This window comes from Xiphias gladius, chromosome 4 (genome assembly GCF_016859285.1).
Source record: "Xiphias gladius isolate SHS-SW01 ecotype Sanya breed wild chromosome 4, ASM1685928v1, whole genome shotgun sequence".
In the NCBI taxonomy this organism is placed as follows: domain Eukaryota; kingdom Metazoa; phylum Chordata; class Actinopteri; order Istiophoriformes; family Xiphiidae; genus Xiphias; species Xiphias gladius.
In genome coordinates, this window is record NC_053403.1 from 6,364,918 (window position 1) to 6,388,588 (window position 23,671).

The 23,671-nt window shown below is 42.7% G+C and overlaps 1 protein-coding gene across 5 annotated transcripts; it reads right to left on the reverse strand.

The window, feature by feature from the left end:
• Window positions 1-1,741: 1,741 nt before the first annotated feature.
• esr2a (estrogen receptor 2a) lies at window positions 1,742-22,093 on the reverse strand. 5 transcript variants are annotated; one of them, XM_040124826.1, is made up of 11 exons: window positions 22,012-22,071; window positions 16,790-16,883; window positions 12,720-12,976; window positions 12,084-12,617; window positions 10,870-11,036; window positions 9,934-10,050; window positions 8,642-8,944; window positions 6,630-6,768; window positions 4,354-4,487; window positions 2,562-2,745; window positions 1,742-2,421 (listed from the first exon to the last, which is right to left on the reverse strand). In XM_040124826.1, the coding sequence occupies exons 4-11, from the start codon at window positions 12,488-12,490 to the stop codon at window positions 2,181-2,183; spliced, it is 1,692 nt and encodes a 563-aa protein (XP_039980760.1). In that variant the 5' UTR covers window positions 12,491-12,617; window positions 12,720-12,976; window positions 16,790-16,883; window positions 22,012-22,071; the 3' UTR covers window positions 1,742-2,180. The 5 variants fall into 5 exon arrangements, with proteins under 5 accessions (XP_039980760.1, XP_039980761.1, XP_039980762.1 ...); XM_040124827.1 differs by lacking the exon at window positions 16,790-16,883 and having other exon boundaries at window positions 22,012-22,093; XM_040124828.1 differs by lacking the exons at window positions 16,790-16,883; window positions 22,012-22,071 and adding an exon at window positions 20,783-20,868.
• Between the last annotated feature and the right edge of the window lie 1,578 nt (window positions 22,094-23,671).

Sequence of the window (23,671 nt, forward strand, 5' to 3'; positions counted from 1 at the left end):
AATACACTCACTGGCCACTTTATTAGGTACACCTGTTAAATGTAATGCAATCCAATGCAACAGCTCAGCCATAAATTTTACCTTTGCAATAATCACGTTCAGGTTTGAGTGAGTGACACTGTCCGAGAGGTGTTAATTTAACTATGCTTATTATTTAGACTGTAGTTTTCAGTGGTGTTGACCTGGAATCCTTTATACTGGGAGGTGTTCCTAATGTTTTGCCCACCACATTTATAAACATGAGGGGGGAAGAATATTATAAAACACGTTTAAAGTATAATGCAGGCCAGTACACCAACACCAATAATAAACATGTAGTTGAATTAACGACTCTCAGAAATTTCTTAATAAACTGCACGGCAATGCATTGTACTGGCGAACCTAACTAAGTGGCTAGGGCATGGATATTAAAAGGACTAGCTACTTCGACGGAACTCGTAAAGCAATGTCCCTGTTGTCTCACTGCGTACACATCAGCCGAACTCATCTGTATCCGTGCTACGACAGGGGCTGCACGTTCCTCCAGACCTAACCCTGAACTCTGAGCTGACTAACCCCGAGCCGGGGATCCTTACGCTCTCAGAACAGGTGACCGAAGGTAGTTCAATCCACCCTGAGTATGTCCATCAGTGTTTTTCTAGGTGTTGGGGAGTACTGACTCTTCCACGTGTGCGATGTCTGAACGTACCGGCAAAGATTGCCCTTCTGAGATATGACTCGTTCCAGGTAAGAGGTGACGTTAGTGAAGATAGTCTAAAACGTTCTAATATCCAACCCGGTATTAGGGTACCGTTTGCTCTTCCTCTCCTGACGTGAACCTCTGCCAGTGAGTGAGCTCTGACAGGCCCTTTGACATGACGGTACTGGTAAGAAAAATGACCCGGCGTGTCTCGCAGCTCCTCCTTGACGTGACGGGAGGGGCGGACGCGGAGAGAAAAATCACCCGCTGAAGAAAAACCTGCCAGTGTGCAGGCTAAGTTGGCAGCATGAACTGTCACAGTAACTGTTACTCAGGAGTCTCCCCTCAACCCAGACCTACCAGACTCCGTTTTTACTAAAGCCTTGTCCACACGTACACGGGTGTTTTCTTTAAGATACATCGATTTCTCTGGGTTTTGGCCTCTCGTCCACACGCACGCTGCATTTTACAGTCGCTGAAAATGGGACTTAAAAATGGGAGCTTTGCGAAACTCCGTTCTCATTCCTTGACGTGTGGACAGAGAAAACTGAGCGTCTGGCTTGTGAAGGCAGAGTGTGGCCCATCTCCTTTGTTTACGTGAGGCGATTTTGTGCGCCGTCGGTCGTACCCAAAAACAGTGCTGTGTTAGTGTTTTTAACCTCGCTAGCAGGACCTTTACATTTACATGCATCAGACCACACGGATGATCCCCCGCCTTCCTCGATGCGCCATCGTCGTTAGCCTACTGGAACCGGTAGTAACTTTGTCACAGGCATCTGATTGGCCTTGACGGTTAGGCATGCTCTGGACAGCGTGTTTTTGTGTTTTCATGTGGACGGAATATTTTTTTTTTTTTTTTTTACGTACGAAGGAGGAAAACCCCCGTTTTAATAAATACCCATGTACCCGAGGACCTGATCTAAACCTGCTTTCTGAAACAGACTCCTGGTTGTTGGACCTTCAGGACAGTACCAGCAAGGCACGACAGGAGGTTTGACAACTGTATGCAGTATAACTAAACAGTTTTTTTTTTTTTTTTTAAAGCTGTAATTTATCTGATGATCTCGTGTAGCTGTAGCTTTATTTTCTCTAATAACAACATCTCAGTGTCTGTCAAAGCTGCCTCGTGTCATTAATTTACAGTAGCAAATGAAACTCACCGTCTTGCCTCAGCAGAAAAAGAGGTCATTACCTGGTATATAATTCACCTCTGAGCCCAAGAAAATCGTCACAGTATCATGACATGAACATTTAAGCAAGTAGCGGTGCTACCGCTCATATTAGGACAAAAAATGCGTTCATCATCCCACTCTGGCTTTTCAAAATGGGGCACATTTGGTCCGTCTTCTAGAGCTTTAACGTGAGATTTCAGAGGCTCGGCAAAAAGAGCGCACAGTGCGTCAAAGCTTGAGAATCCAGCGCTCTGTAGACTGTCCGAGGTAAAACATCTCCTCAGTCCCTTGGACCAGGTTTGCACAAGGCAGTGAAAATTCATCGCACGTTACTGCTGCAGTTCACCTCCACCTCCAGTGCTGCTGGGCATCCAGGGGTTTGAGGGGCCGTTTCCAGAGCCCAGGGGCCGAGCAGGAGCCTCCCTGTGGTCTGCGGTCTCCCGCTGGGGAGCGTGGCAAGGCAAGCGAGAGCTGTGCATGATGTGGGCATCCAGCATCTCCAGTAGCAGGTCGTACAAAGGCACTATGTTCTTCATCTTCATGCAGTGGAGGTGGTCCATGCCTTTGTTACTGCACAATGTCGAAAAGAAAAGCAGAAGAAGGACAATGACACTTAGGCGGTGGTTATTCTGTGGCCCGGCAGGGAGCGAAATGAGTGCTGAAAGCAAACGTTATAGTTATAGAACCGGGCCGCCGCGCATTCGCTTTACCTGACATGACGGATGTGTGAGAGCAGCATGAGCAGGTGTGCGAGGCGGGTGTACTGCTGGCGGAAGGTGAGGCCGGTTTTAGCGATGGCCCACACCAGAGCCTCCGTCACAGCGTCCAGAAGGCGAAGCAACTTGGAGCGACTCTGCAGCTCCTCGCTGCCCTCTGTGGAGCTAAGGCACATGTCTGGTTGACACACAAAGACAGAAGTGCTTAACACTTTGGTGCACGGGTCATTTATACTTCACTGTAAAAGGCAATTCTAATGTGACTGCTATTTTTCCTCTTCTTTTTAAGTCCTTTTTCAAGGCAAATATTGCAAAACAGATAAACCATATATATTGCTATACACTAGTAATATAGCAGCAGACTTAAGCCATATTTGTGTAAAGTACTGTACAGCCGGTAAAAGTATTTTGACTTGGATCGTTGACACGACTGGCTGTGACTAAAGCAAGACTCCCAACCCAAGCACAGAGAATCGTAGCCGTTTCTTAAAATATTAACGTTGAATGGTAAACATGACATGAAAGCAGTGTATCATTTTCTGAAAGGTGAGAATGTATCATTTGAAACGGTGAACAGAACTATTCAGCCATCATTCATTTTGTTGTGTCTCATAAGTGTCCTGCAAAAAGGACAGTTTATGCGAGTTACTGGCTAGTTGCTAGCAAAGACAGTTTTTGATCGTAACAGCCGAAACAAATCAGACATGTCACCACCCTGCAGCTACGTGTGTTCGAGCTCGAAAAAGCACATTTTCATTTGTCTGCTGAGGCAGTCAGAGCAAGACACGCAACACTTGTGATCAAAGTGCGACGCCGAAGCTAAGCAGCTACTAGGGACGGGCGGACTGATGCCTATTAAGTCGCTACGTCAGATTTTTTATCCCCTCATACCGAGTCTTGCTTGAGTATCAATACTTGGCAGTTTTGGGGTTACTCGGTATTGGATGGGAACCAAATTTTGTGGTATCGCCCACACCTACTAGCCACCACTACAAAAGATGATACACTCACGATGCGGGCCCCTTTAATGGCCACTAGATGCTCGACATACAACTTCGGCTGATGGGAAAGACCCCGAATCTCTCTTAAAAACAAAAAGGTCGGAACATTTTTGGTCTAAAGGGACGTTAAGGTCTCAGTAGCTATATGTCTGAATGTGTGTGTGTGTGTTACATTCTAAGCTCTTACTTGAATCCAACCTTTCAATTTTGTTATAAGGTTAGATTCAGAGATTTTTTTTTTTTTTTTTAATGGGCAAACAGACAAAAGGTTTATCAGAAGAGCTGGTGCAAAAAACATGACCCCCCCCTCCCCGGTTCAGCTAAGCTGGTGGAGGCAATTAAAAGGAACACATTAGTCAGACAATAATAACGCCCCGGTGTAAATGCTCACAGGCTCTGACCCTGTTCATCCTCATCAACAGGTACTGCCTGTTACTCTTAAGCATTCAGCAGAACCAATGGGAGCGGAGACTCCAACTATAACACCGTGTTCCCATTAGGTGTTTTCATTGGTCCCCTTGCCAACCATGTGCGGATTCACACAGTCAGGATTACATGCTGGGATACCAATCAAACGCTCGACTGCAGCTTCACGAACTGGAGCATCCCACACACACACACACACACACACACACACACACACACACACACACGCACACGCATCTTTTTGTCTCACCAACACACATACGGTACATGACACAGGGAGAGAACACAAGTTGGACACACAGGGAGAAATAACAGACCGCACGTACGCCCACGCGCGCACAACAAACAAGCTCACTCACTGGAGTTCAGGAGGATCATGGCCTTGAGGCAGATGTACTCCTCCCTCTGCAGCTTGAGCTCTCTCACCCTGGACGTGGCAGCTATGAGCATATCAAAGATCTCCACGAAGCCCTGGACACAGCTCCCCTCTTCTCTACCGTACAAAAGACGCAGACACCCACAGTTACTTGCCATGAGCCACTCTTGATTTTTAACTCACCAGATATAGCAAAAAAAACAAAAACAAAAAAATGCTGCATGGATTCGAGGCAGCTGAAATATGCTCCACCTCCAACAACCACAACGGTTAAAGTACCGATTAGACGTTAATGCATCAGTAATAATGATCCAATAATTAAACTCGGACAGGGGCCAGGTCCATAAGTACTTTTGGTAACACTTTATTTTACGGGATGTGTTTTACCAACGACTTCCCCAGAATTTCCTCAGAAGTTCCCTGGAAAGAACGACGCCATTTCATAGTAACTATGAAACTAGGGGGAAAAAAATAGACAGTGTTCAATCGGTACACTACAAAACTCATTCATTCCAATCAATTGTGATCTTAAGTCTTTAAGTCAGTGTGCAGGAGGTCAGCGGAACATGCAACAATGTGGAATTTGCCTACGGGCAAACAAATAATTCAAAACAAAGCTTTCAACAATAAATGGATAATGAACTAATACTTATTTGGGTTTAAATTGAACTGAAATTCATATTTTTCCTGTAATTAGTACCAAGCATACATAGTTCTTTCCATTAGAACTTATTAGGAATATACAGACCCATAAAATAAAGAGTTTCCCTACTTTTACTTCTGATACTTTAAGTACAATCTGCTTAACTTAATTATTTTATTTGCAAGACTTTTACAGGAGTGCGATTACAGTGTGCTATTACTGCTACTTTTACTTTAAGTAAATTACCCGAATACTTTCTCCAGGAAGATTCATCCTCGCATAAGCCCCGCACTGCAGCGTGCACTGCGTCATTTCAAGGACGTTACGTGATGACAGGGGCGCGGCCGCAAAGGAAACGTAAACCTGCCCTCAGTGACGGAGCCCGGGACGCTTTGTTCCAGCTCCTGAAGCCGCTGGGAAGCAGCTCCCGCCTCTTCTAACCACATGTGAACACATTACCGGCATGATACAGATCGGACTGTGGTAGGCACCGGGCTCCGTGTGCGCTGGATGATGGTCTCTGATTTCATACTGTACACAGATGGAGGCTGGAACGCTTTTTAAGGCCAATGCGGATATCGATAATCGAGAGATTAACAACGGATAATGACTTTTTTTTTTTTTTATAAACAAACACACAGTAGCAACAATTTTTTTGAGGATCACTTACATTTGTTTTTACATGATTGAGACAAGGAGATGTGGCAAGGATGACATTTAGCAGTTGAGAAAATAAATTTTTTTGTTTGTTTTTCTTTGTTTTTTTTGCATCAGTCTTGTTTATGGAGTATATGAGCATGAGACGGACGGAAAGCAAGAATCACACCAAGAGTGAGAGCTGGCAATGTTGGAAAAAGGGTTGCTCGGTTGTTAGATCTCAGAACACAGCGTTGAGAGGAAAACACTGGGTTTGATCGGACTGGCTTTCTATTTTCACCATAAAACAGTATTTGGTATCTGAAATATTTTTACTTCTATAAAACAAGTAACATTAAAAATGAACCTAACATTCAAAACAATGATGGGGAGTTTGTCGTTTAAAGGATAAATTCCAGTTTATTACGACTTACAACTCTTATTTTTGTAGTTTAGGCCATCGCGTACTAACCAAGTTAACTGCTGAGATCTGGGACAAGAAAAGAAGTCGGGCAGGGCAAGAAACTCAGTCATGTGATGATCATACAGGTTTTATACAAGCCAGTAGTTGAGCCGCACGTATTTAGAGGAGAAAAGTGAGGCAAAGGGAAACATTCTTCCCGATGTAAACATCCACCACAGTTGAGAGACAGTTTCCTAGTTCATCTTTGACTGTAGCTGCCGTACTGTAGCTTGTCCTGTGCAAAGCGCTCTCACTTTTACCACAGCGGTTTCAATAATCTGGATAAGTTCCTGGTTCCTTTACAACCTGTCCGATCATCTGAGCGCTCGTGTTTCTTGCCCCTTCGGACTTCGTTGTAGCCACGTTGCCATGACGCCGGCGAGTGAGCGTCACACATTGTCAGAAACCGGCTGAAATGATGGCGGAAAACTATCAAGGTTGAACCAAGTTGTACCAAACTTGAATCATCCGTTAATCATGCCAGTGGTACGGAGATGTGAGGTTTTGGCGGTGGTACCTGCTCAGGCTGAGGTCAGGGGAGAAGATGAGTTTCCCTGGATGGTCCACTGACCTCCACATCAGTCCGATCATCAGCACCTCCAGCCAGCAGCACTCCAACAGGTGCACCTGGTCCAAGAGACTGAGCTCGACAAACCCTGAGGAAGAGACATGATCGAATAGTACATATAGCTGTGTGTTGCCTTTAAAATCGGAGCACGGATGGAACAAAACAAAAAAAAACAAAGTGAGAGAAGAAGAAAAGATTTGTTTTCATATCACAGTAACACGATTAACGGTAATAGTATGACTACTTCCTGTACGGAATCACGCACATCACACAAAGTCCTTCTTTTGACTGTCAGTGCTGTTAAATGTGAGATTACACTTCCTGTGATTAGCAAACCAACAAGTCATGAAAAAGCACAGCACCACCGTACAGTTCATCATTTAAGTCAATTTATCAAGCAAAAGTGCTAAAACTTTGCTGGTTCCCTCATCGTCAATATGAGGAATATGAGGCTGATTGTTTCAGTTTTATATAATTTTAAATTGATTATCAATGGGTTTTGAACGGTTGGTCCAACAAAACAATCCAATTAAAGACTTCACCCTGAGCTGTGGTAAGATTTCACGGGCCAGTTTTTAGACTCAACACTTGATTTAAAAAAAAAACAAAACAACATTTACTGATAATTATTCTAAACCCAAGATCAAGGTTACAACTGAGTTAAGAAAATAATTGGCTGTGCGTCTAGATGTAAAAGTACCCGTGTATGTTGTCGTGCTAAATTATGAACATGGCATCATAAATATTTGTAAAACCTACAAGTGGATTAAACAGAGACTTTTGTTTTGAAGGGCAGCGGTTAACATGTCCAGTGTTATATGTCCAACTTTTCGTTCTTTACACTTTCTGTAAAGTGTTGTAAGTATATTTTATGGGAGTAAATAGGCTTAAATGTAGATACACTCTCCTACAAAAGGGAATGTTATGTGTTTTAAAGGCAAAATAGAAAATTAAGTTGCTTTAGGTCCTCTTTTTGTCTGGACTTTTCCATTGGCAGGTACGCATTTCCCCATATCACAACATGCGTTGAGTGACCGTAGTGATATTTCTACATGTTAAAGCTGAAGTTTTTTATTTTCTATTTTCGTGCCCATATCTGACAATTAGAAAAGGAGTCCATCGAGGGATTTGTGTGGTGGCGCTTGGGTGTACTGTTGGAAACGTGCTGATTAGCCATAGGGCAGTGAAAAGGTGCCAAAAGTATTTACACAAGAAAGAGCTTGTGAATGCTTTGTTTCTCGACGACTGCAGAAATATCAAGCGGGTGCCTTGCAAATAAAGAGCTTGAAGACGGTAGCAGGCGGCGTGGCCACCCGGGCTACGAGTGATTCTGCCTGCCAAGGATGCTCAAACATGTCCTTTTAGAGTGGGGTGAGGTCTCTGAGTCATAATGTTGTTCTGAACCACGGCTGAAATCGGCGGACATCACTGCCTGCCATTTGTTCAAAACTTCTCTATTGTGCATGCGAGCAGTCTGAATCCGTCGGCGTGTCTCGTAAACACACGCTCGCGCTACTTATAATTATGTCACAGCTCATTGTCCAGCTCCAATTTCAACACCGCGTCTGAGTTTTGCAGGAGTGAGGCTCACACAATAAAGCAGAGACAATTACCGTGTCTGGTAAGGATAAAGTCGTTAACCCTGCCGCTCAGCAGACTGAGCTGTTTGGCAGGAATAAAAAAAAAAAAAATATGCAGACATGTCATTCTGGCTATCATTAAGCATTTCATAAAAAGATATAAAAATTTATTATAAATGGTATTAAGTGCCCTTGCAGAACATTGTGATGCAATAGTGAAGTTGACCTTTGACCTTTTGGATATAAAACATCATTGTGTTTCTTATTTTTATCTTCTTAACTTTTGTCTTGATGCCTTTTATGTTTTATGTAAAGCACCTTGAATTAATTTTCTTTTTTTTTTTTGAAAAAAAAAAAAATATAGAGAAAAACCTCCAGCACCTGGAATCTTCTTGGCCCAGCTGATCATGTGAACCAGTTCCTTATCAGCCAAGCTGGTGAGCGACATCATGACGTTTGCTTCGGTCAGCGGCCCATTCATGTCCTTCATGATGTAGATCTCTGGCGGCTCTGCCTCCATTATTCGCTCGATCAGCTGCTCTGGGGTCAGTCCAGACGGCTGCGGCTCGTTTAACAAACCCTCTGCCGGTCCAGCCTTTGATCCGTTGGTTCTGCTCTGTGAGGACAGACGAGTCAGGCGCCTCATCTTGGGGCTCTTGTAGTTTCCATGCTCCTTTCGCATACCTGAGACAAAAAAATAAAAAATTGTTTTAATTTACCAGCCATAGTTTTGTGAACTATGGCTCTTGCTTTGTTGCTCTCTGTGTTTTAACTTGTGTTCAGACACACAACACTGCTTACAGACAACGATGGTAGGCTTTCAGTCCATTCTCATTTTTACATTTCTCTTTCAAATAAATGGGCCAGACATGACCATCAACCAGGCCTTGGGGGGGGGGGTTCTACTTCAAAAATAGATCAAATGAAAGCAATCTTCTCCAATTCCGCTGTTGAACAGATTCATTTTATGAGGAAATGAGTACCAACAACCATCCACGACCTTTAAAGAGGGAAACAAGGGATCGAATTCTTCTGGATATAAAAAAAAAGGGGGTAAAAATGCTGGAACTACATGGGACTGATGGTAAAGAATGAACAAAATCGACTGTTAACTAATTTAAGATACAGGTAACTAGTGATCAACAGTGCAACTGACGAAAACCTGATCTGTGCATATTTTTGTATAAAAATAAAGTTTTTATGAACAAAAACATATTCAGACTCAGTATTCGGCATTTCTTCCAAAACGCTTGTCTTCTCAATGTGGAACGACATTGTTAACATCATTTAAAGAAGTAGGGGAAAATAAAAGACTATTTATATTAATTCATTGTTTTCCTCTCAAAAGTGGCACAGAAAACACTTAGTCATACATTAGACTTTAAATGGAAAAACTGAAAAAACACCTATTTATTTTGAGTAAATACACATCAACTTGCGAGTAAAAAAAGCATGTCATTGGTAAATGTTATGTGTAGCTGTGTAAGGAGAGGACACATCATTATATTATCACAAGACCGCACTGACCGGCTAAAACCCAGAACGGCATGTCAATAAAAAGATATGTTGTCTGGTTTCTTGTTTGTTGGGGGCAGAAAAAGAAAACGCAACAACCTCAGGACGGGAATAGAAGAGCAAAACCAACACAAATAAGGGAATGAAAGGACACCAACCACACTTGGTCATGCCAACTTCATAGCACTTGCGAAGGCGACATGCCTGGCAGCTCTTACGGCGGTTCTTGTCTATAGTGCACTGATTGGTTGCCGGGCAGATGTATTCATTGTGCCCTGAAACATAGAGGAGGAAGAAAGAGAGAGGATGAGGACAAAATGAAGAGTAAAAACAAAGAACAGCCCATGTCCCAGCACTGAGGGCCCACAGACTTGTAGATCGACAGACACATTCCCGCTCATTTCACAAGGGCTTAGCACTGTCTCACTGTAACATGAGCACCTGCTAAAGGGCACTGACGACAAGCTGGTCTTGTTTTATTTTTTGGTTTTGGGACCATTTCAAGCCCCCAGTCCTTACTGTGCTGTTCACCCGGTGCTAACACTGTCCGTGAGGGCTCGGTCAGCGGAAGCCGAAAGTACAGTTCATCCTGTGGGGTTCGGCTGCAACAAAATCAAAATACCGCATTTATTATTCAATCGTGAAGAGTTTACTGCCATGCTAACGGCTCTACGAGGCAGTACTCTGAACTTTGTACCAAATTTCATGGAAATCCTCCCGACAGTTGACGACAGATATCACTGAAAACCCCAAACGTCAACTTTATGGAGACGCTAGAGGAAAAGTCAGGGGAGTCCCAAAGTCAGTGGGATCAACCGCAAATTTCTGTACAAAAATTTCATGGCAATCCATTCAATAGTTGCTGAGATATTCTAGGCTGAACCAAAGTGGCGGACCAAACCAAGAGACCGACAATGCCGGCCACAGATTCTAATCGTTATACTGTGCAAAGGGAAGACACCAAATGACACCTTAACCCAGAAACAGAACCTACTCTGAACTTAAAATGAGTTGAATCCCCTCCGACAGTCTCAACAATCGCTGGCGAGGAAGCGCTTCACCCAGCTGGTACTTCTATGTTTCCTGTGTCTCACCTTGGATGCTCCTCTTGAAGAAGGCCTTACACCCCTCGCATGACCAGACCCCATAGTGGTAGCCGGAGGCGTAGTCCTGACACACAGCACAGTAGTGGAGGTCCGCCTTCCCGCCCGACGACACCACGCCCTCCTCACTCTCCTGGGAGCGCCTCCTCGCGCCCTTGCTAACAGAGAAGCAGAGTCATCATTAACCTGCCACCAAGGAACAGGGAAGCAGCTCAACTAAGTGCGCGGCGTGTTCCGTCTTAATGAATCAGTACCACATCAGTAGTATAATTACAGATTACTTTGTCTTACTGTAGCCTTTGTTAAGCGGGTTAACAATGGGAGAGACTGAAGAAGATCCGGAAAGAGCAGAGTTATCGCCAGCACATGATGAACCACAAATTCATCTTATTTATTATTACAGATGTGAAATCATAAGTAATGATGAGCCAAAAATGGTGATTTTTCATGACGACAATTATCATTCTGAGTGGCCGTGGTTATACTTTGACTAGTAAGACAGAATTTGGCTTTAAAAACATACAGCTGCTAATAGTGACCGAGGCTGGAATGTGTCGGGGATGAATCAGATCAGTCAGTCGACAGAAATCTGTCAACACTTTTGATAATCAGTTGATTAGTCGCGTCATTTATGAGCCAGAAACGCCAAACATTTGCTGCTTTTCTCAAGATTATATCATTGTCAATTTAATGTTAGTTATTTTTCGGGTGTTGGTCGTACAAAAGCCGTCTGAAGACATCATCTTAAGCTCTGGGAAGTTATGATATGCACTTTTCAATATTTTCTGACATTTTTTAAACTCAGCAATTATTCAATTAATCTTTTTTTTTTTTCATTAATTGAATTTTTTACGTTAAAATAATCATTTGTGACAGCCCTACAATTGTACCAAACACACATACACAAACAAACTCATCGACTAACAAAAAAATAAACACGCTGCCCTCCACCACCCCGAAGACTGAAAACAGATCCTTTGTTTAATGGATTGTCTACCGCACTTATTGAACTGGATGTTTGTCATGCGTTTGTTTGAATCACCTTCTTTTGTCTCTTGCTTCACTGATAATTTCGGAAAAAAAACCCCAAAACAACGCAGCACACACACAAACAGCCCAAGAAAACAACGTGCCGTACTTGACCGGTCAGCTTGGGTGACTGTTAAAACAGTAAACTAGAGTCAAAGAGTAATGCACCAACCTACCTGGTTGTCAAGACACCGTCCCGTGGTGTCAACTCCGCCCACGGGCTCTGGATTGGCTGGCCGTGCTGGAATTGGGCCTGGGAGCGGTGCAGGGGTATGGGTGGCCCCATGTGGCCATGGCCGGGCCAGAACAAGGGGGAGCTTAGTGGCTGATGGACAGGGGGACAGTCTGAAATGCCGGGAGCAGCATAACTGAAGAGAGTTGGACTGTAGAACGGTAGGGTGGCGAAGTCGTGGCTGAGGTCGGTGTAAGGGGAGGGGATGCAGATGGGCTGGCTGATTTCGAGGGACAGACCGGGAGAGGAGGAGCTGAGGACGGGGGAGAGGACACGACTTCTAACTCGACTGGAGTCCACCTCCTGGAGCTGCAGGAGGGGCTGGTTTTTCTCCGGAGAGGCAGCGGCCATCGCAGCTACCGCTACAGACAGTCTCGGTATCACTAGATTTTACTAGATCATCAACAAAGAATATGGGCCAGGGATAGGTGTCAAGTTCACTCTGCTGGTCATCATCTACAGGTACTGGATGGTTCCCCTTTGAAAGAACAGGTGCAGAATAACAACAAATACCAGCAGATTTACCTACACAGGCCGCGGTAGTTTAATGTTACTCATGAGCTGAATCTGTCTAACCAACCTGACTTTGTTGTGATTCTGCTCAGTATGACATGTCAGCGCCGGGGCGGATCACATAAACCGGCACAAAGCTGACCCTGATTCTAGAGTGGAGGTCGATCTTGCGAAAACAACCCAGAGGACGGTGAACGCCAGACGGCAGGCTGTCTAAGCCAGAGCAGGGGCGATGTTCAGCGCTCATTCCCGGTCCGGCCATGAGTCACATCATTAATAGGCAGCACATGGGCCCAGTCAGAAATGTGTGGCAGGCCTTCGCAGCTAGAAGACAAAGAGAAAAAACACTAAATGAAGTACTGAAATTGCTGGGCATGAACTGCAAAGCTAAATTTGCATAAAGTTTGCCCTGGAACTAGGGGGCTGCTTTCAGCCACTCTCTTTTAAAAAGCAGCATTTCACGTACGACCACTTTTATCTCATCTGACCACAAAGCTGTGTATTTTGCGAAACACCACCTGAGCAAGTTCCATTTGCTGAAGACGGCCATGAGATACAGTACAGAAATATATATATATATTTTTTTTTTTTTTAAATCACAAATGCCTGGTAATATTCCAGACAACTCTCATGTGATTTGGGCAAATTTTAAGATATTACGCACTTTGGTGAAGCGAGGACTCTGTAGATGAATGTCAAAATTGTGAGTACTCGGCCTGTCATAAAATTAGCAAAGAACTGCTGATTCCCTAAAGAATAAGAATATTAAAACCAGGAAATGTCACGTCTTTAAATATCAAAATAAACACTGATTTGGCTGTTGTATTTAATTTTACAGAAACATTATTTTGGATATATTTTTAGGACTTTTTGGGTCAACTGCATTTCTTTACTTAATTTTTCCCACATTTTTGAAAAATTACTTTTTTCTTTTTTTTTTTTACTTAAGTCCTTAGAGTACATCAAGCATATTCCAATCCAGACCAACAATCCTGAGCAAAAAACAGAAATGATTATATTCTTGGTGCACTCATTTTTAAATTTGCAGTGACTGGCTTAATGGGTGAAAACTTCATGTCATAAGAATTTTGACTTTTCAGACATGTCTAATACTGTATGTGAGCGAGAGCTGCTGAAAGTGAAACAGGCCTCCAGTTGGATTAAAATATTATCACTGCAAGGTGGAATTTCCCCTCTTTTAGGTGAAATTGTAATATTAATGATGCTGTAATCCTTTCTACTGTAGGGTAGGAAGAGACAGCTGGTAAATCAATGAATGCAACACACACACATGCCCCCAAGTGCACTCTACGCAAAGTGCTATAATGAATTTCCTTTATGATATCAAATGAAAACATGACTGGAGAAAAATCACTCTTAGAGCTGTGAAAACAGTCGGAAATGGGGCGGTTTAAGGATGCTGGATATTACGTCACACACTGAGAATAAAGACTGGGGCTGAATAAAGTTGTCAGAGGAAAAGAAAGTGATGTTAAATGAAGCACATGGAGAAAGAAACTTTTTTTTTTTAAATCACAAATGCCTGGTAATATTTCAGACAACTCTCATGTGATTTGGGCAAATTTTAAGATATTACGCACTTTGGTGAAGCGAGGACTCTATAGATGAATGTGAGTACTCGGCCTGTCATAAAATTAGCAAAGAACTGCTGATTCCCTAAAGAATAAGAATATTAAAACCAGGAAATGTCACGTCTTGAAATATCAAAATAAACACTGATTTGGCTGTTGTATTTAATTTTACAGAAACATTATTTTGGATATATTTTTAAGGACTTTTTGGGTCAACTGCATTTCTTTACTTAATTTTTCCCACATTTTTGAAAAATTAGTTTTTCTTTTTTTTTTTTTTAAATCACAAATGCCTGGTAATATTTCAGACAACTCTCATGTGGTTTGGGCAAATTTTAAGATATTACGCACTTTGGTGAAGCGAGGACTCTATAGATGAATGTGAGTACTAGGCCTGTCATAAAATTAGCAAAGAACTGCTGATTCCCTAAAGAATAAGAATATTAAAACCAGGAAATGTCACGTCTTGAAATATCAAAATAAACACTGATTTGGCTGTTGTATTTAATTTTACAGAAACATTATTTTGGATATATTTTTAAGGACTTTTTGGGTCAACTGCATTTCTTTACTTAATTTTTCCCACATTTTTGAAAAATTACTTTTTTCTTTTTTTTTTTTACTTAAGTCCTTAGAGTACATCAAGCAAATTCCAATCCAGACCAACAATCCTGAGCAAAAAACAGAAATGATTATATTCTTGGTGCACTCATTTTTAAATTTGCAGTGACTGGCTTAATGGGTGAAAACTTCATGTCATAAGAATTTTGACTTTTCAGACAAGTCTAACACTGTATGTGAGCGAGAGCTGCTGAAAGTGAAACAGGCCTCCAGTTGGATTAAAATATTATCACTGCAAGGTGGAATTTCCCCTCTTTTAGGTGAAATTGTAATATTAATGATGCTGTAATGCTTTCTACTGTACGGTAGAAAGAGACAGCTGGTAAATCAATGAATGCAACACACACACATGCCCCCAAGTGCACTCTACGCAAAGTGCTATAATGAATTTCCTTTATGATATCAAATGAAAACATGACTGGAGAAAAATCACTCTTAGAGCTGTGAAAACAGTCAGAAATGGGGCGGTTTAAGGATGCTGGATATTACGTCACACAAAACCCGGATTTTTGTCACTGACACACACTGAGAATAAAGACTGGGGCTGAATAAAGTTGTCGGAGGAAAAGAAAGTGATGTTAAATGAAGCACATGGAGAAAGAAACTTTTTTTTTTTTTTAAATAGTAATATAACATAATATATATATACACATATACACACATTTATACACACGCACACACACACACACAGCTTCAGATCTAATATAGCACCTGTTGTGGGTGATTAGGTGTAAAAGTCTTCTTAGTCCAGTTTGATTTTGTTAAAAATACATAAATAAAAAAAGACAAAGGCTGTTTGAGGCTGAGGGAGAACTGGAGGGGGAGAAATGATTTTAAAGAGGGAAAAAGTAGGCCTTGCTCTATGGTCGGGTCTGGCATTAAAACCCCAATTCCAGGACCTCAGATGAATGGATTAAGAATAAAAATCTGGTGTCATACATACAAACAAAATGCACCAACGTGTATGAGAACATTTGTCTTCCTCAGAGTGTATTGACACACATGAACAAAGTACATGGGAACACATATTTGGCCACTAGGGGTAATGTCTGAGGGTGTTCAAGGTTTTTTGAGGTTCTCCAAAGTTTAAAGCTGCTCTAAACAATAGCTTTATATTAACAATGGATGGGATTTGTACATCTAATGTAAAGAGGGGTCGCTTTTACTGACGAAACCACGGAGAAATATCCTCAGACTCTGTCTCACTGGAGTGTTTCGGCATCTTTAAGCGGTTCGGGTTTTTCGAACCGCAACTTCACCTTTTTTGATTCACTCTCTCCGCTCTCATCAGCTGCAGGCAGCTGTTTTCAATGAGAGAAAAGCTCTACGAACCCAGTGTACACCACCTGCTCAGCACCAAACAGCAGACAGACACGGTTACGAGACTTAACTGGTGAACATAGCGGAGCATTTCAGCCGCTAAAAGGGGAGTGAAGACGGGATTTACATTCATCAGGTGGGGTACGACTCTAAGCGAATGCTAATGTTGCCCCAGATGGAGACAGCTGGAGCAGCTGGTTGGGTTAACAGTCGGTATGCGTTCAGGCAGCTCATTGTTTCGTTTGAAACCAAAAACATGTTTTTTTTTGTTGTTTTTTCATTTTGTACACAGGCCGCTAACCAGTCCACCTTATCAACTGTAAAAGATGATAATGTACACTTTTTATTTTTACACATTTATATCGCTGCACTCAAGCCTGCAACAGATTTCAAGGTTTTTAAGGACGACTACTGCCTCAGTGATGTATCAGGCACCCTGGCCTTCACACACCCTGAACAGTCTGATAGTATATTACTCTCCGCTGTTACCACGGGGCAATGGTTTTTGAATATTTGTGCTTTTTAATGACATTTCCATTGACGAACGACCCATTTTTGGCTGATGTGTGTTGGCAGTGGGAGGATGGCTTAGCTTAATTCTTACCTGACATCCAGACTGATGAAATGCCTGGAAATCAAAGAGTCTGGGCTGTACTGTGTTTGAAGTTTCACCACACTTCTTGCCAGCTTATCCGTTTCTGCTTAAATCATGGGGAATGACGGATGATAAAAAGGTCATACACTCGCTCACAGAAACTTCAGTGACAACATAGGCAGCCCTACTATCAATTAATATCAGGATATTGTATATAATCTACAGGTTATATGCTGCAGAAAGCATAAAGAGTATTACCGCAAAGAGCGCTGTCTTCAACTAATTTTTTTTTTTTTTAACCAAGTTTCCATTGACCCTCTGTCTGTAGCCAATGAACTGACTCCTAAAACAGAGGAGTCACTTGAAGAGAATTGAAAAAAAGATTGTAGCAAGATTTTGCTTCTTTAATTACCACTTTGGCGTAAAGGCAAATGCGGAAGAGTTTTTGTTCCCTTTGAAGCTTTAACCTTGCCTTAAAACCTCCTCACTGTCACACTCTCCACCAGCTGGCAGCACACTGTGGGAGAAATCCTCCCAGATCCTCCAGAAGGCTGCTCATCCTGCCGTCAATAATGCCAGCTCCCACGGACAGCAAACACTAGATATAAAACCCAAAGTTCTTTTATAAAAAATTGAGTCTTAAAGCGCAAGGTTCAGCTCAAGGGCACTACCACCAGTTGGGAAATGTTCGTCAAGGACCTCGGCCAACTCCATCGCTCACATCGCCGCTCTACAGAGCTATCACACCAAACGCAACAAGTTCGACCACTACTGTCAATAGAGAAAGCAGCTGCGCTCTCTTGGGAAGCCGCACAGGCCATAGCGCCAAGCACTAAGCTGACTTTCCACCAGACAGTGCAGCAAAATAAAAAATAAATAAATAAATAAATCAATCAATTAAATTGAACTTTGATCCCAAATACGTTGACCTCCACAACATGCTTCCAGTTGGAGTCAGGAGGTAAGGCAGTAAGTTATATCAGCAAAAATGTTCTGTACAAAATAATAGTGGAAAATTTTTGTGTTGTTTTTTTCGTACATCCCTGAATACTGGACTTGGGTTAAAAATGTAAATCGTAAATCAAATTAGCAAATTAAAATTGCGATTATTTATATTTCAATATAGTCCACAGCATCCCCGTTAGCGGCTTTGTATGATCGCATGCTGCTCTTCTTTTTGCACTCCACCCCGCGCAAACCATTTGCACTTGGGTTTCAAAGACAAGAGAACATGTAGTAACTACAGAAACTGAGAAAGTTTGTCGGCTCTTCGCCACATTGTTTAACAGATACATGAGTTGGATTATAATAATCAAAGACCTTACATACAACCTAAAGACCTTTAAGACGCTGCACTCTACTTTTGGACAATCCTGGGAAGTCGTGTACACGGTATGGTTGGCATTCAAAGGGTGGGAACACTGCTGCTAGGCAACGCCAACATGGACGCCACGGAGGCTAGCAATTTAGCAAGCTAGCAGGCGGGTAAGGTTATGCAGGAAAGGGGAAAATATGAGGCAGTTTTCCTCAGACCTATTATAAAACTACGACAAAGAAACTGTACGACTAAAAATACAATATATTAAACTTACCATCCAACGAAAAATGAGCGTCCATAGCCTCCGCCATTTCTGAAAACGTCTGCAAACACGTCACACCTGGTAAACTCTTTCAGAAAATTCCGAGGTCCGAGGTCGTGAATACCACAAGAGGGGGGCATTCACATAGACTATTCTCGTGAACACGGTACGCACTACCCCATTTTGAAGGCCGCATCACTTTTTTCTTAATTACTAAAAGGTGTTGGAGTATTAAATGATTTTTCAATTAGAGGAAACAGGAACAAGTGGGTAAATTAGCTTTAGCTAAGGCGCACAAGCTAGCCGTAACTAGCCTGAGTGCAGTATCTGCAGTTTCAATTTTACCTGTTATATTTACATGCTGTTGTTTTCCCCAAAATTACACATTTCTATGGCAAAAATATATTGACTGAGGTTGAAAAATGTATTTGCCCAACTATGCTGTCAAAGCATTTGGGAATTGTTTTGGCATTATTCATATGGTTTGCAAACATCCATGCAGATTATAAACTTTTGCATGCACACACAAACCTTCCCACCCAATCCTCTGAATTGTAAACAAAGCCAAATATAGGAAAATCTGAAGTGACAGAACTGTTCCCGGCCATTAGCCAGAAGTGCATGCCTTTTACACAAAAGCTCAAGGCCATGTCGTTTTCCCATACGAAGATCTCACTGCCTCCCTAAAAAAAAAAAAAAAAAGTCAGGCGGAAATGGATATGAAACCGCTCTGCGAAAAAGAAGCCGCACCTTTCTATATACAGTAAGGGAGTATGAGTTGGGAAATGAGTGCCAGCGAATGTGAAAAAAAACCGTCTTGAATTGTTTGCCCTACTGTGGAAAAACCACAACTCGATACAGAGGGATGTTCTTCTTAAGATTTACTGCAGTTTCTTTTCAAAGGCTAATTAAACTCTGCGCTCGGGAAAATTAAAAACATCATTTTGAGCTCCACAGCCATAGTAGCTGCTCAACTGAACTTCAACTACACACTGGATCCCTAGTTTACTAGTTTACTATTAACAACTAAGTTAACTCAACTCATTTTAGAGGCCGTAGTTGGTAGTTGTGCTGTAGATGAGCTGAGGCACCTAAAATCTACTGTACAACACAAACCACTAGTAACTACTAAAAAAGTATTTTTACCTCTCTGACACTGTCACAATGTCAACGAAATCTTTAAAATGAAAACATGCTGCAACACAATCGTAAGTGAAATCAACCTATGATTCGTGTATTTCAACCTAATGTTAAAACTCTGGTGAGTACTTCTCGGGAAAGGTCTTGGTCCGAAATATAGCTGGAGATCCCTGTGATGAAAAAAAACCTAAGTTACAGTGAAGGTGTGTTTTTATTCTGTTTAAAAAAAAAAAACACACACACAAAAATGTCTGTAGTTGTTGTGGGCAGCCGGGACAATGTGATTAACACTGATTGAGACAACTGATCCTGAGGAAACGCAGTCAAAACACTTGACCTCATGATAGTTAGTGACAAAAAGTGAGAGTGGAAATATATTTCTCCATCTATCTTGAAGTCTCTCTGTGTAAACTTACTGGGTCAAACAAAAGATGAACCGTTATTATGGTCCTCGTTATCACACACACATTTTTCCTCTGCGGTAGTTGTGTTTCTTTTTTTTTTTTCGGAGGGAAGCAACCGATAGGAAGGTCGGGTCATTTTCTGCATCTGTCAGGTCCGAAGACAGGTGGGATGCATTTCAAGTAGCAAACACGTTTTTAATCTTGCCCTATTCTCAACGACGGTGATGAAAATTTCTCTCCGCAAACAAATCCATGCATGAATACGTTCTGAGAGCATAACTAAGGTTGTCGCTCAACGCGGCGCAACTTCTGCAAATCGAAAAGTTGACACTGAAAGAGCAAATCTGCCTAAATCAATGCAAGGAGAACTTTTATTAACACTGCTATAATAACTTTGTTTCCTAATCTCCAGTACCACGCAAACTCTGCAATGTCTACTTACAGAGACAACAACCTTTTAAAAGAAAACTGACAAAATGCATCAGACTGACTAAACTTCTACCCGTAATGTCAAAAACACTGAACAAAAACAAAACAAAACTGTGTCTTGTCGGCATTTTGTCAGATAGCAATACCACCCAGATCAGTTGTTTGAATGTATTACTCTGCAAATAACCGAATCGATGCATGGACAGGTTGAAGGGATCTACACCACCGGTCAAAGGTTGTAGAACACCTCCAGTTCTCCAGCTGTCACTGAAATGTACCCTGTGTAATGTCGCAAAGAGCAAATAAATAATACGGATTTGAAATTCAAAGAACACAGCTGGGTGTTATTTCTGCGACGGGAATGAAGGACTGCCCAGGGGGTTCGTCCCGACGCTGTCGCAGAATTTCCCGCACATGCGTCGCACTTTTGCGGGCGGCTTTGCTTTCACCTCCTGTCCGGCTCGTTCCAAAAACCGGCTCCACGGGGTTCGAGTCCGGAGGCCGTGCGGGGTACCCCCGTCGTCTGTTCTGCCGGCGGTCCGGGTCACCGTATCTCGCAGTAGGGTGATCTCTCGCCGCTCTCACGCCAATGCACCGCGGCGCCCGCTGCAGTAGCAGTACTGTGCTAATAATGCATCGCCCGGTCTGCTCCGGCAGTAGGTGGGCACCGAAGGTTGGGGCTCCCGTGGGAACTGTCCGCACTTTTCACGGCTTCATTTACTGACACCGCTGCAGGAAAGCTGTGAATCCTAATGTTTCAGTCCCAGAAAAACACCTTTTTTTACATGATTTATCAGTTTCTGGTGACCTAAACTTTTTTTTTTTTTTTAACCATTTAAAGTTCATCACTGGACTTGAACTGCTTAAATTTCGAGGAAAACCGGCAAATGGGGGGGGTCTGTCCTAAGACTTTTTGACCGGCCCTTTACCATCAGATGCACCGGGTCAAACACGGACAAGTGTAAATTCCTCGCGCGAGCCTGAGCGCGCTACGGCGGCCGGCTGACAGCAGCCGCGGGCTTACACAGGGGAAGGGTGCTTTCTGAAAGTGGGCTGATGTTCACCTCAGACTTTGCCTAAATTCAAACGCCCGATTCTTTACAGACCCCGAATTAGACGAAGAGGAGGGAGAGGCGGGCGCCTGTGGCCCCCGGGGGATCCGCATGTGGTTGAGGTGTGGCGTTCAGGGGAAATAGTTGTGGCAAAAGACGCAAATGATGAGACAAAACGTGAATCGTTTTGGTTACACTCCCCGTGATCCCGTCTCCCGGTTTCATAGTGCAGATGTCCTTTTTGTAAAAAAAGGTCTTCGAGGGGCTGTTTGAAAAGGGACGAACGGATCCGGTTGAGATCTAGAGGCGAGTACTTGAAACTGCCCACAGTAAACCCGAGATTAAAAACCTCACTCGCTAGAGTTTGTCCCGTCGCCTGCGGACCAGCCTCAATACGAGGCGACGTTTAGGTCCGGTCCGATTTTTCCGAGACCTGCAGAGTTGCCGGCCTCCCACTTGTTGCATGCAGCCTTACCGTCATGAGTCAGTGGGGCAGTGGGGACTTTAGCCCGATGGCCCCTCTCTGCGGCGCCGCACGTCGCACGCTTTTTTTTTTTTTTTTTAATCTTTTTTTTTAACGCAGACGTGGATGTGCATTGCATTGGCAGACGTGGGAATGTTCTTACCGGAGACAGCAGCCGCGGGGAAAGTTGCCGGCCCGTGAGAGCGCGAAGTCCCGCCGCGCGCGTGGAGTGCGGCCAGTGCGAGGCAGCGCAGGAGCTGCGGGCTGCAGGTTCGCCGACGCTCCGGCTGAGTTGATATAAGAGCCGCCCGTCGCGACGCTCAGCCCGGAGGCGAGCGACCAGATGCGTTTGGGGAAATGATGTCAAGTGAGACACATTTATGGTGCATGAAATCCTTCAAAATAAAATCCTTCCTCGTGCCCCCCCACCCCCACCCCCACCCCACCGACGTCAACCTCAATATCATGAAATATTAAAAAAAAAAAACAATGAATGTACCATTGAAAATAGACTAATACTTAATACTTAATAATTTTGGAGTGTTTTTGATCTGGGATTAATGTGGTTTACACAAAGTAATCGCAACCACAAAGGGGCCAAACTGGACTAAGACTTTATGTCGAGCAGGAGCTTCTTTGAAATCTGGAAATTCCAGCTCCTCGAATGTGAGGATTTGATCCTTTTTTTTTCTTTTGCTATAAATGATGGTGAAGTGAACGTTTTGGGGCTTCGGGCTGTCAGTCGGGCAAAACAGGCGCGAGGAAAGATTTTTCATTATCTTCTACATTTGCCGGACAAAGCATTCAATCAATTTACTCAGGTAAATAATCAGCAGATTAATGAATAGTGAAGATAACTGTTAGCTGCAGACCTTTTTTTTTATTTTTATTTTCCTAATGTACGAGCTTTGGCAAACTTTGTGCTTTTATTATGAGGGAAAACACCGTGCTTCCGGTTCAGTAAAATAGTGACAAGTGCCAGTTCTACTTTCCCACAAACCAAGGTGATGTTTTTCAAGTATCTTTGTTTTGTACCGACCAACAGTCCAAAACCCCGATATATCAAGTTTACTATCATTGAAGACGGAGAAAAGCACCAAATCCTCAGATCTCAGAACCTGGAAACAGCAGATAGTTGGCTTTTTTTTAAATAAAATATTTAAATAAAATAATCAGTAATAGTTGCAAATTAATTTTAAGTCAATCAACTTATATAGCAGCTCTGTTTTACATTGCTTTATAAGAAAATACATTATTAGTAGCTCGTCTTAATTAAAAAAAAAAAAAAAAAAAAAAAAGAAAAATGCCCATATAATCACTTCATTAAAAACAAAATAGGTACTTAGCTGTATAAACACAAATGCTCCACGTTTTTATTAGTATTAGTATTTGTGTGAATTCTTAATATTGAATTAAATCTTAAAAGCATCTCATCCTCATTACTAAAAAGTCAAGGCACCAGTCACATATATTTTTTTTTCTGTGAAAAGATGGCTAAACGGTCCCGACGTTAGACCATTCATAGCTGGTGTTCACAGGACAACAAGAAAAACATCCAGCCAGCATCCTGTCATTCATTTCTGAAATATAACATGGCAGAGCAAAGCACACCCGTGCACGGATGGGTATGCAATTCAGACAATATGTAATGGTGAGGTGCTATTAGGGGGTGTCCGGCTTCCTGGACACTGAATGTGTTGCGGCTGAGTAATTCGAGGGCATGTTCCTTCCTCACATCGCACCAGGCGAGATGCATCCAGGGGCCAATGAAAATGGATTCAGCTCGTAGCCTCAGTTTTGTAGCTGCACTGCATTCTGAGCTA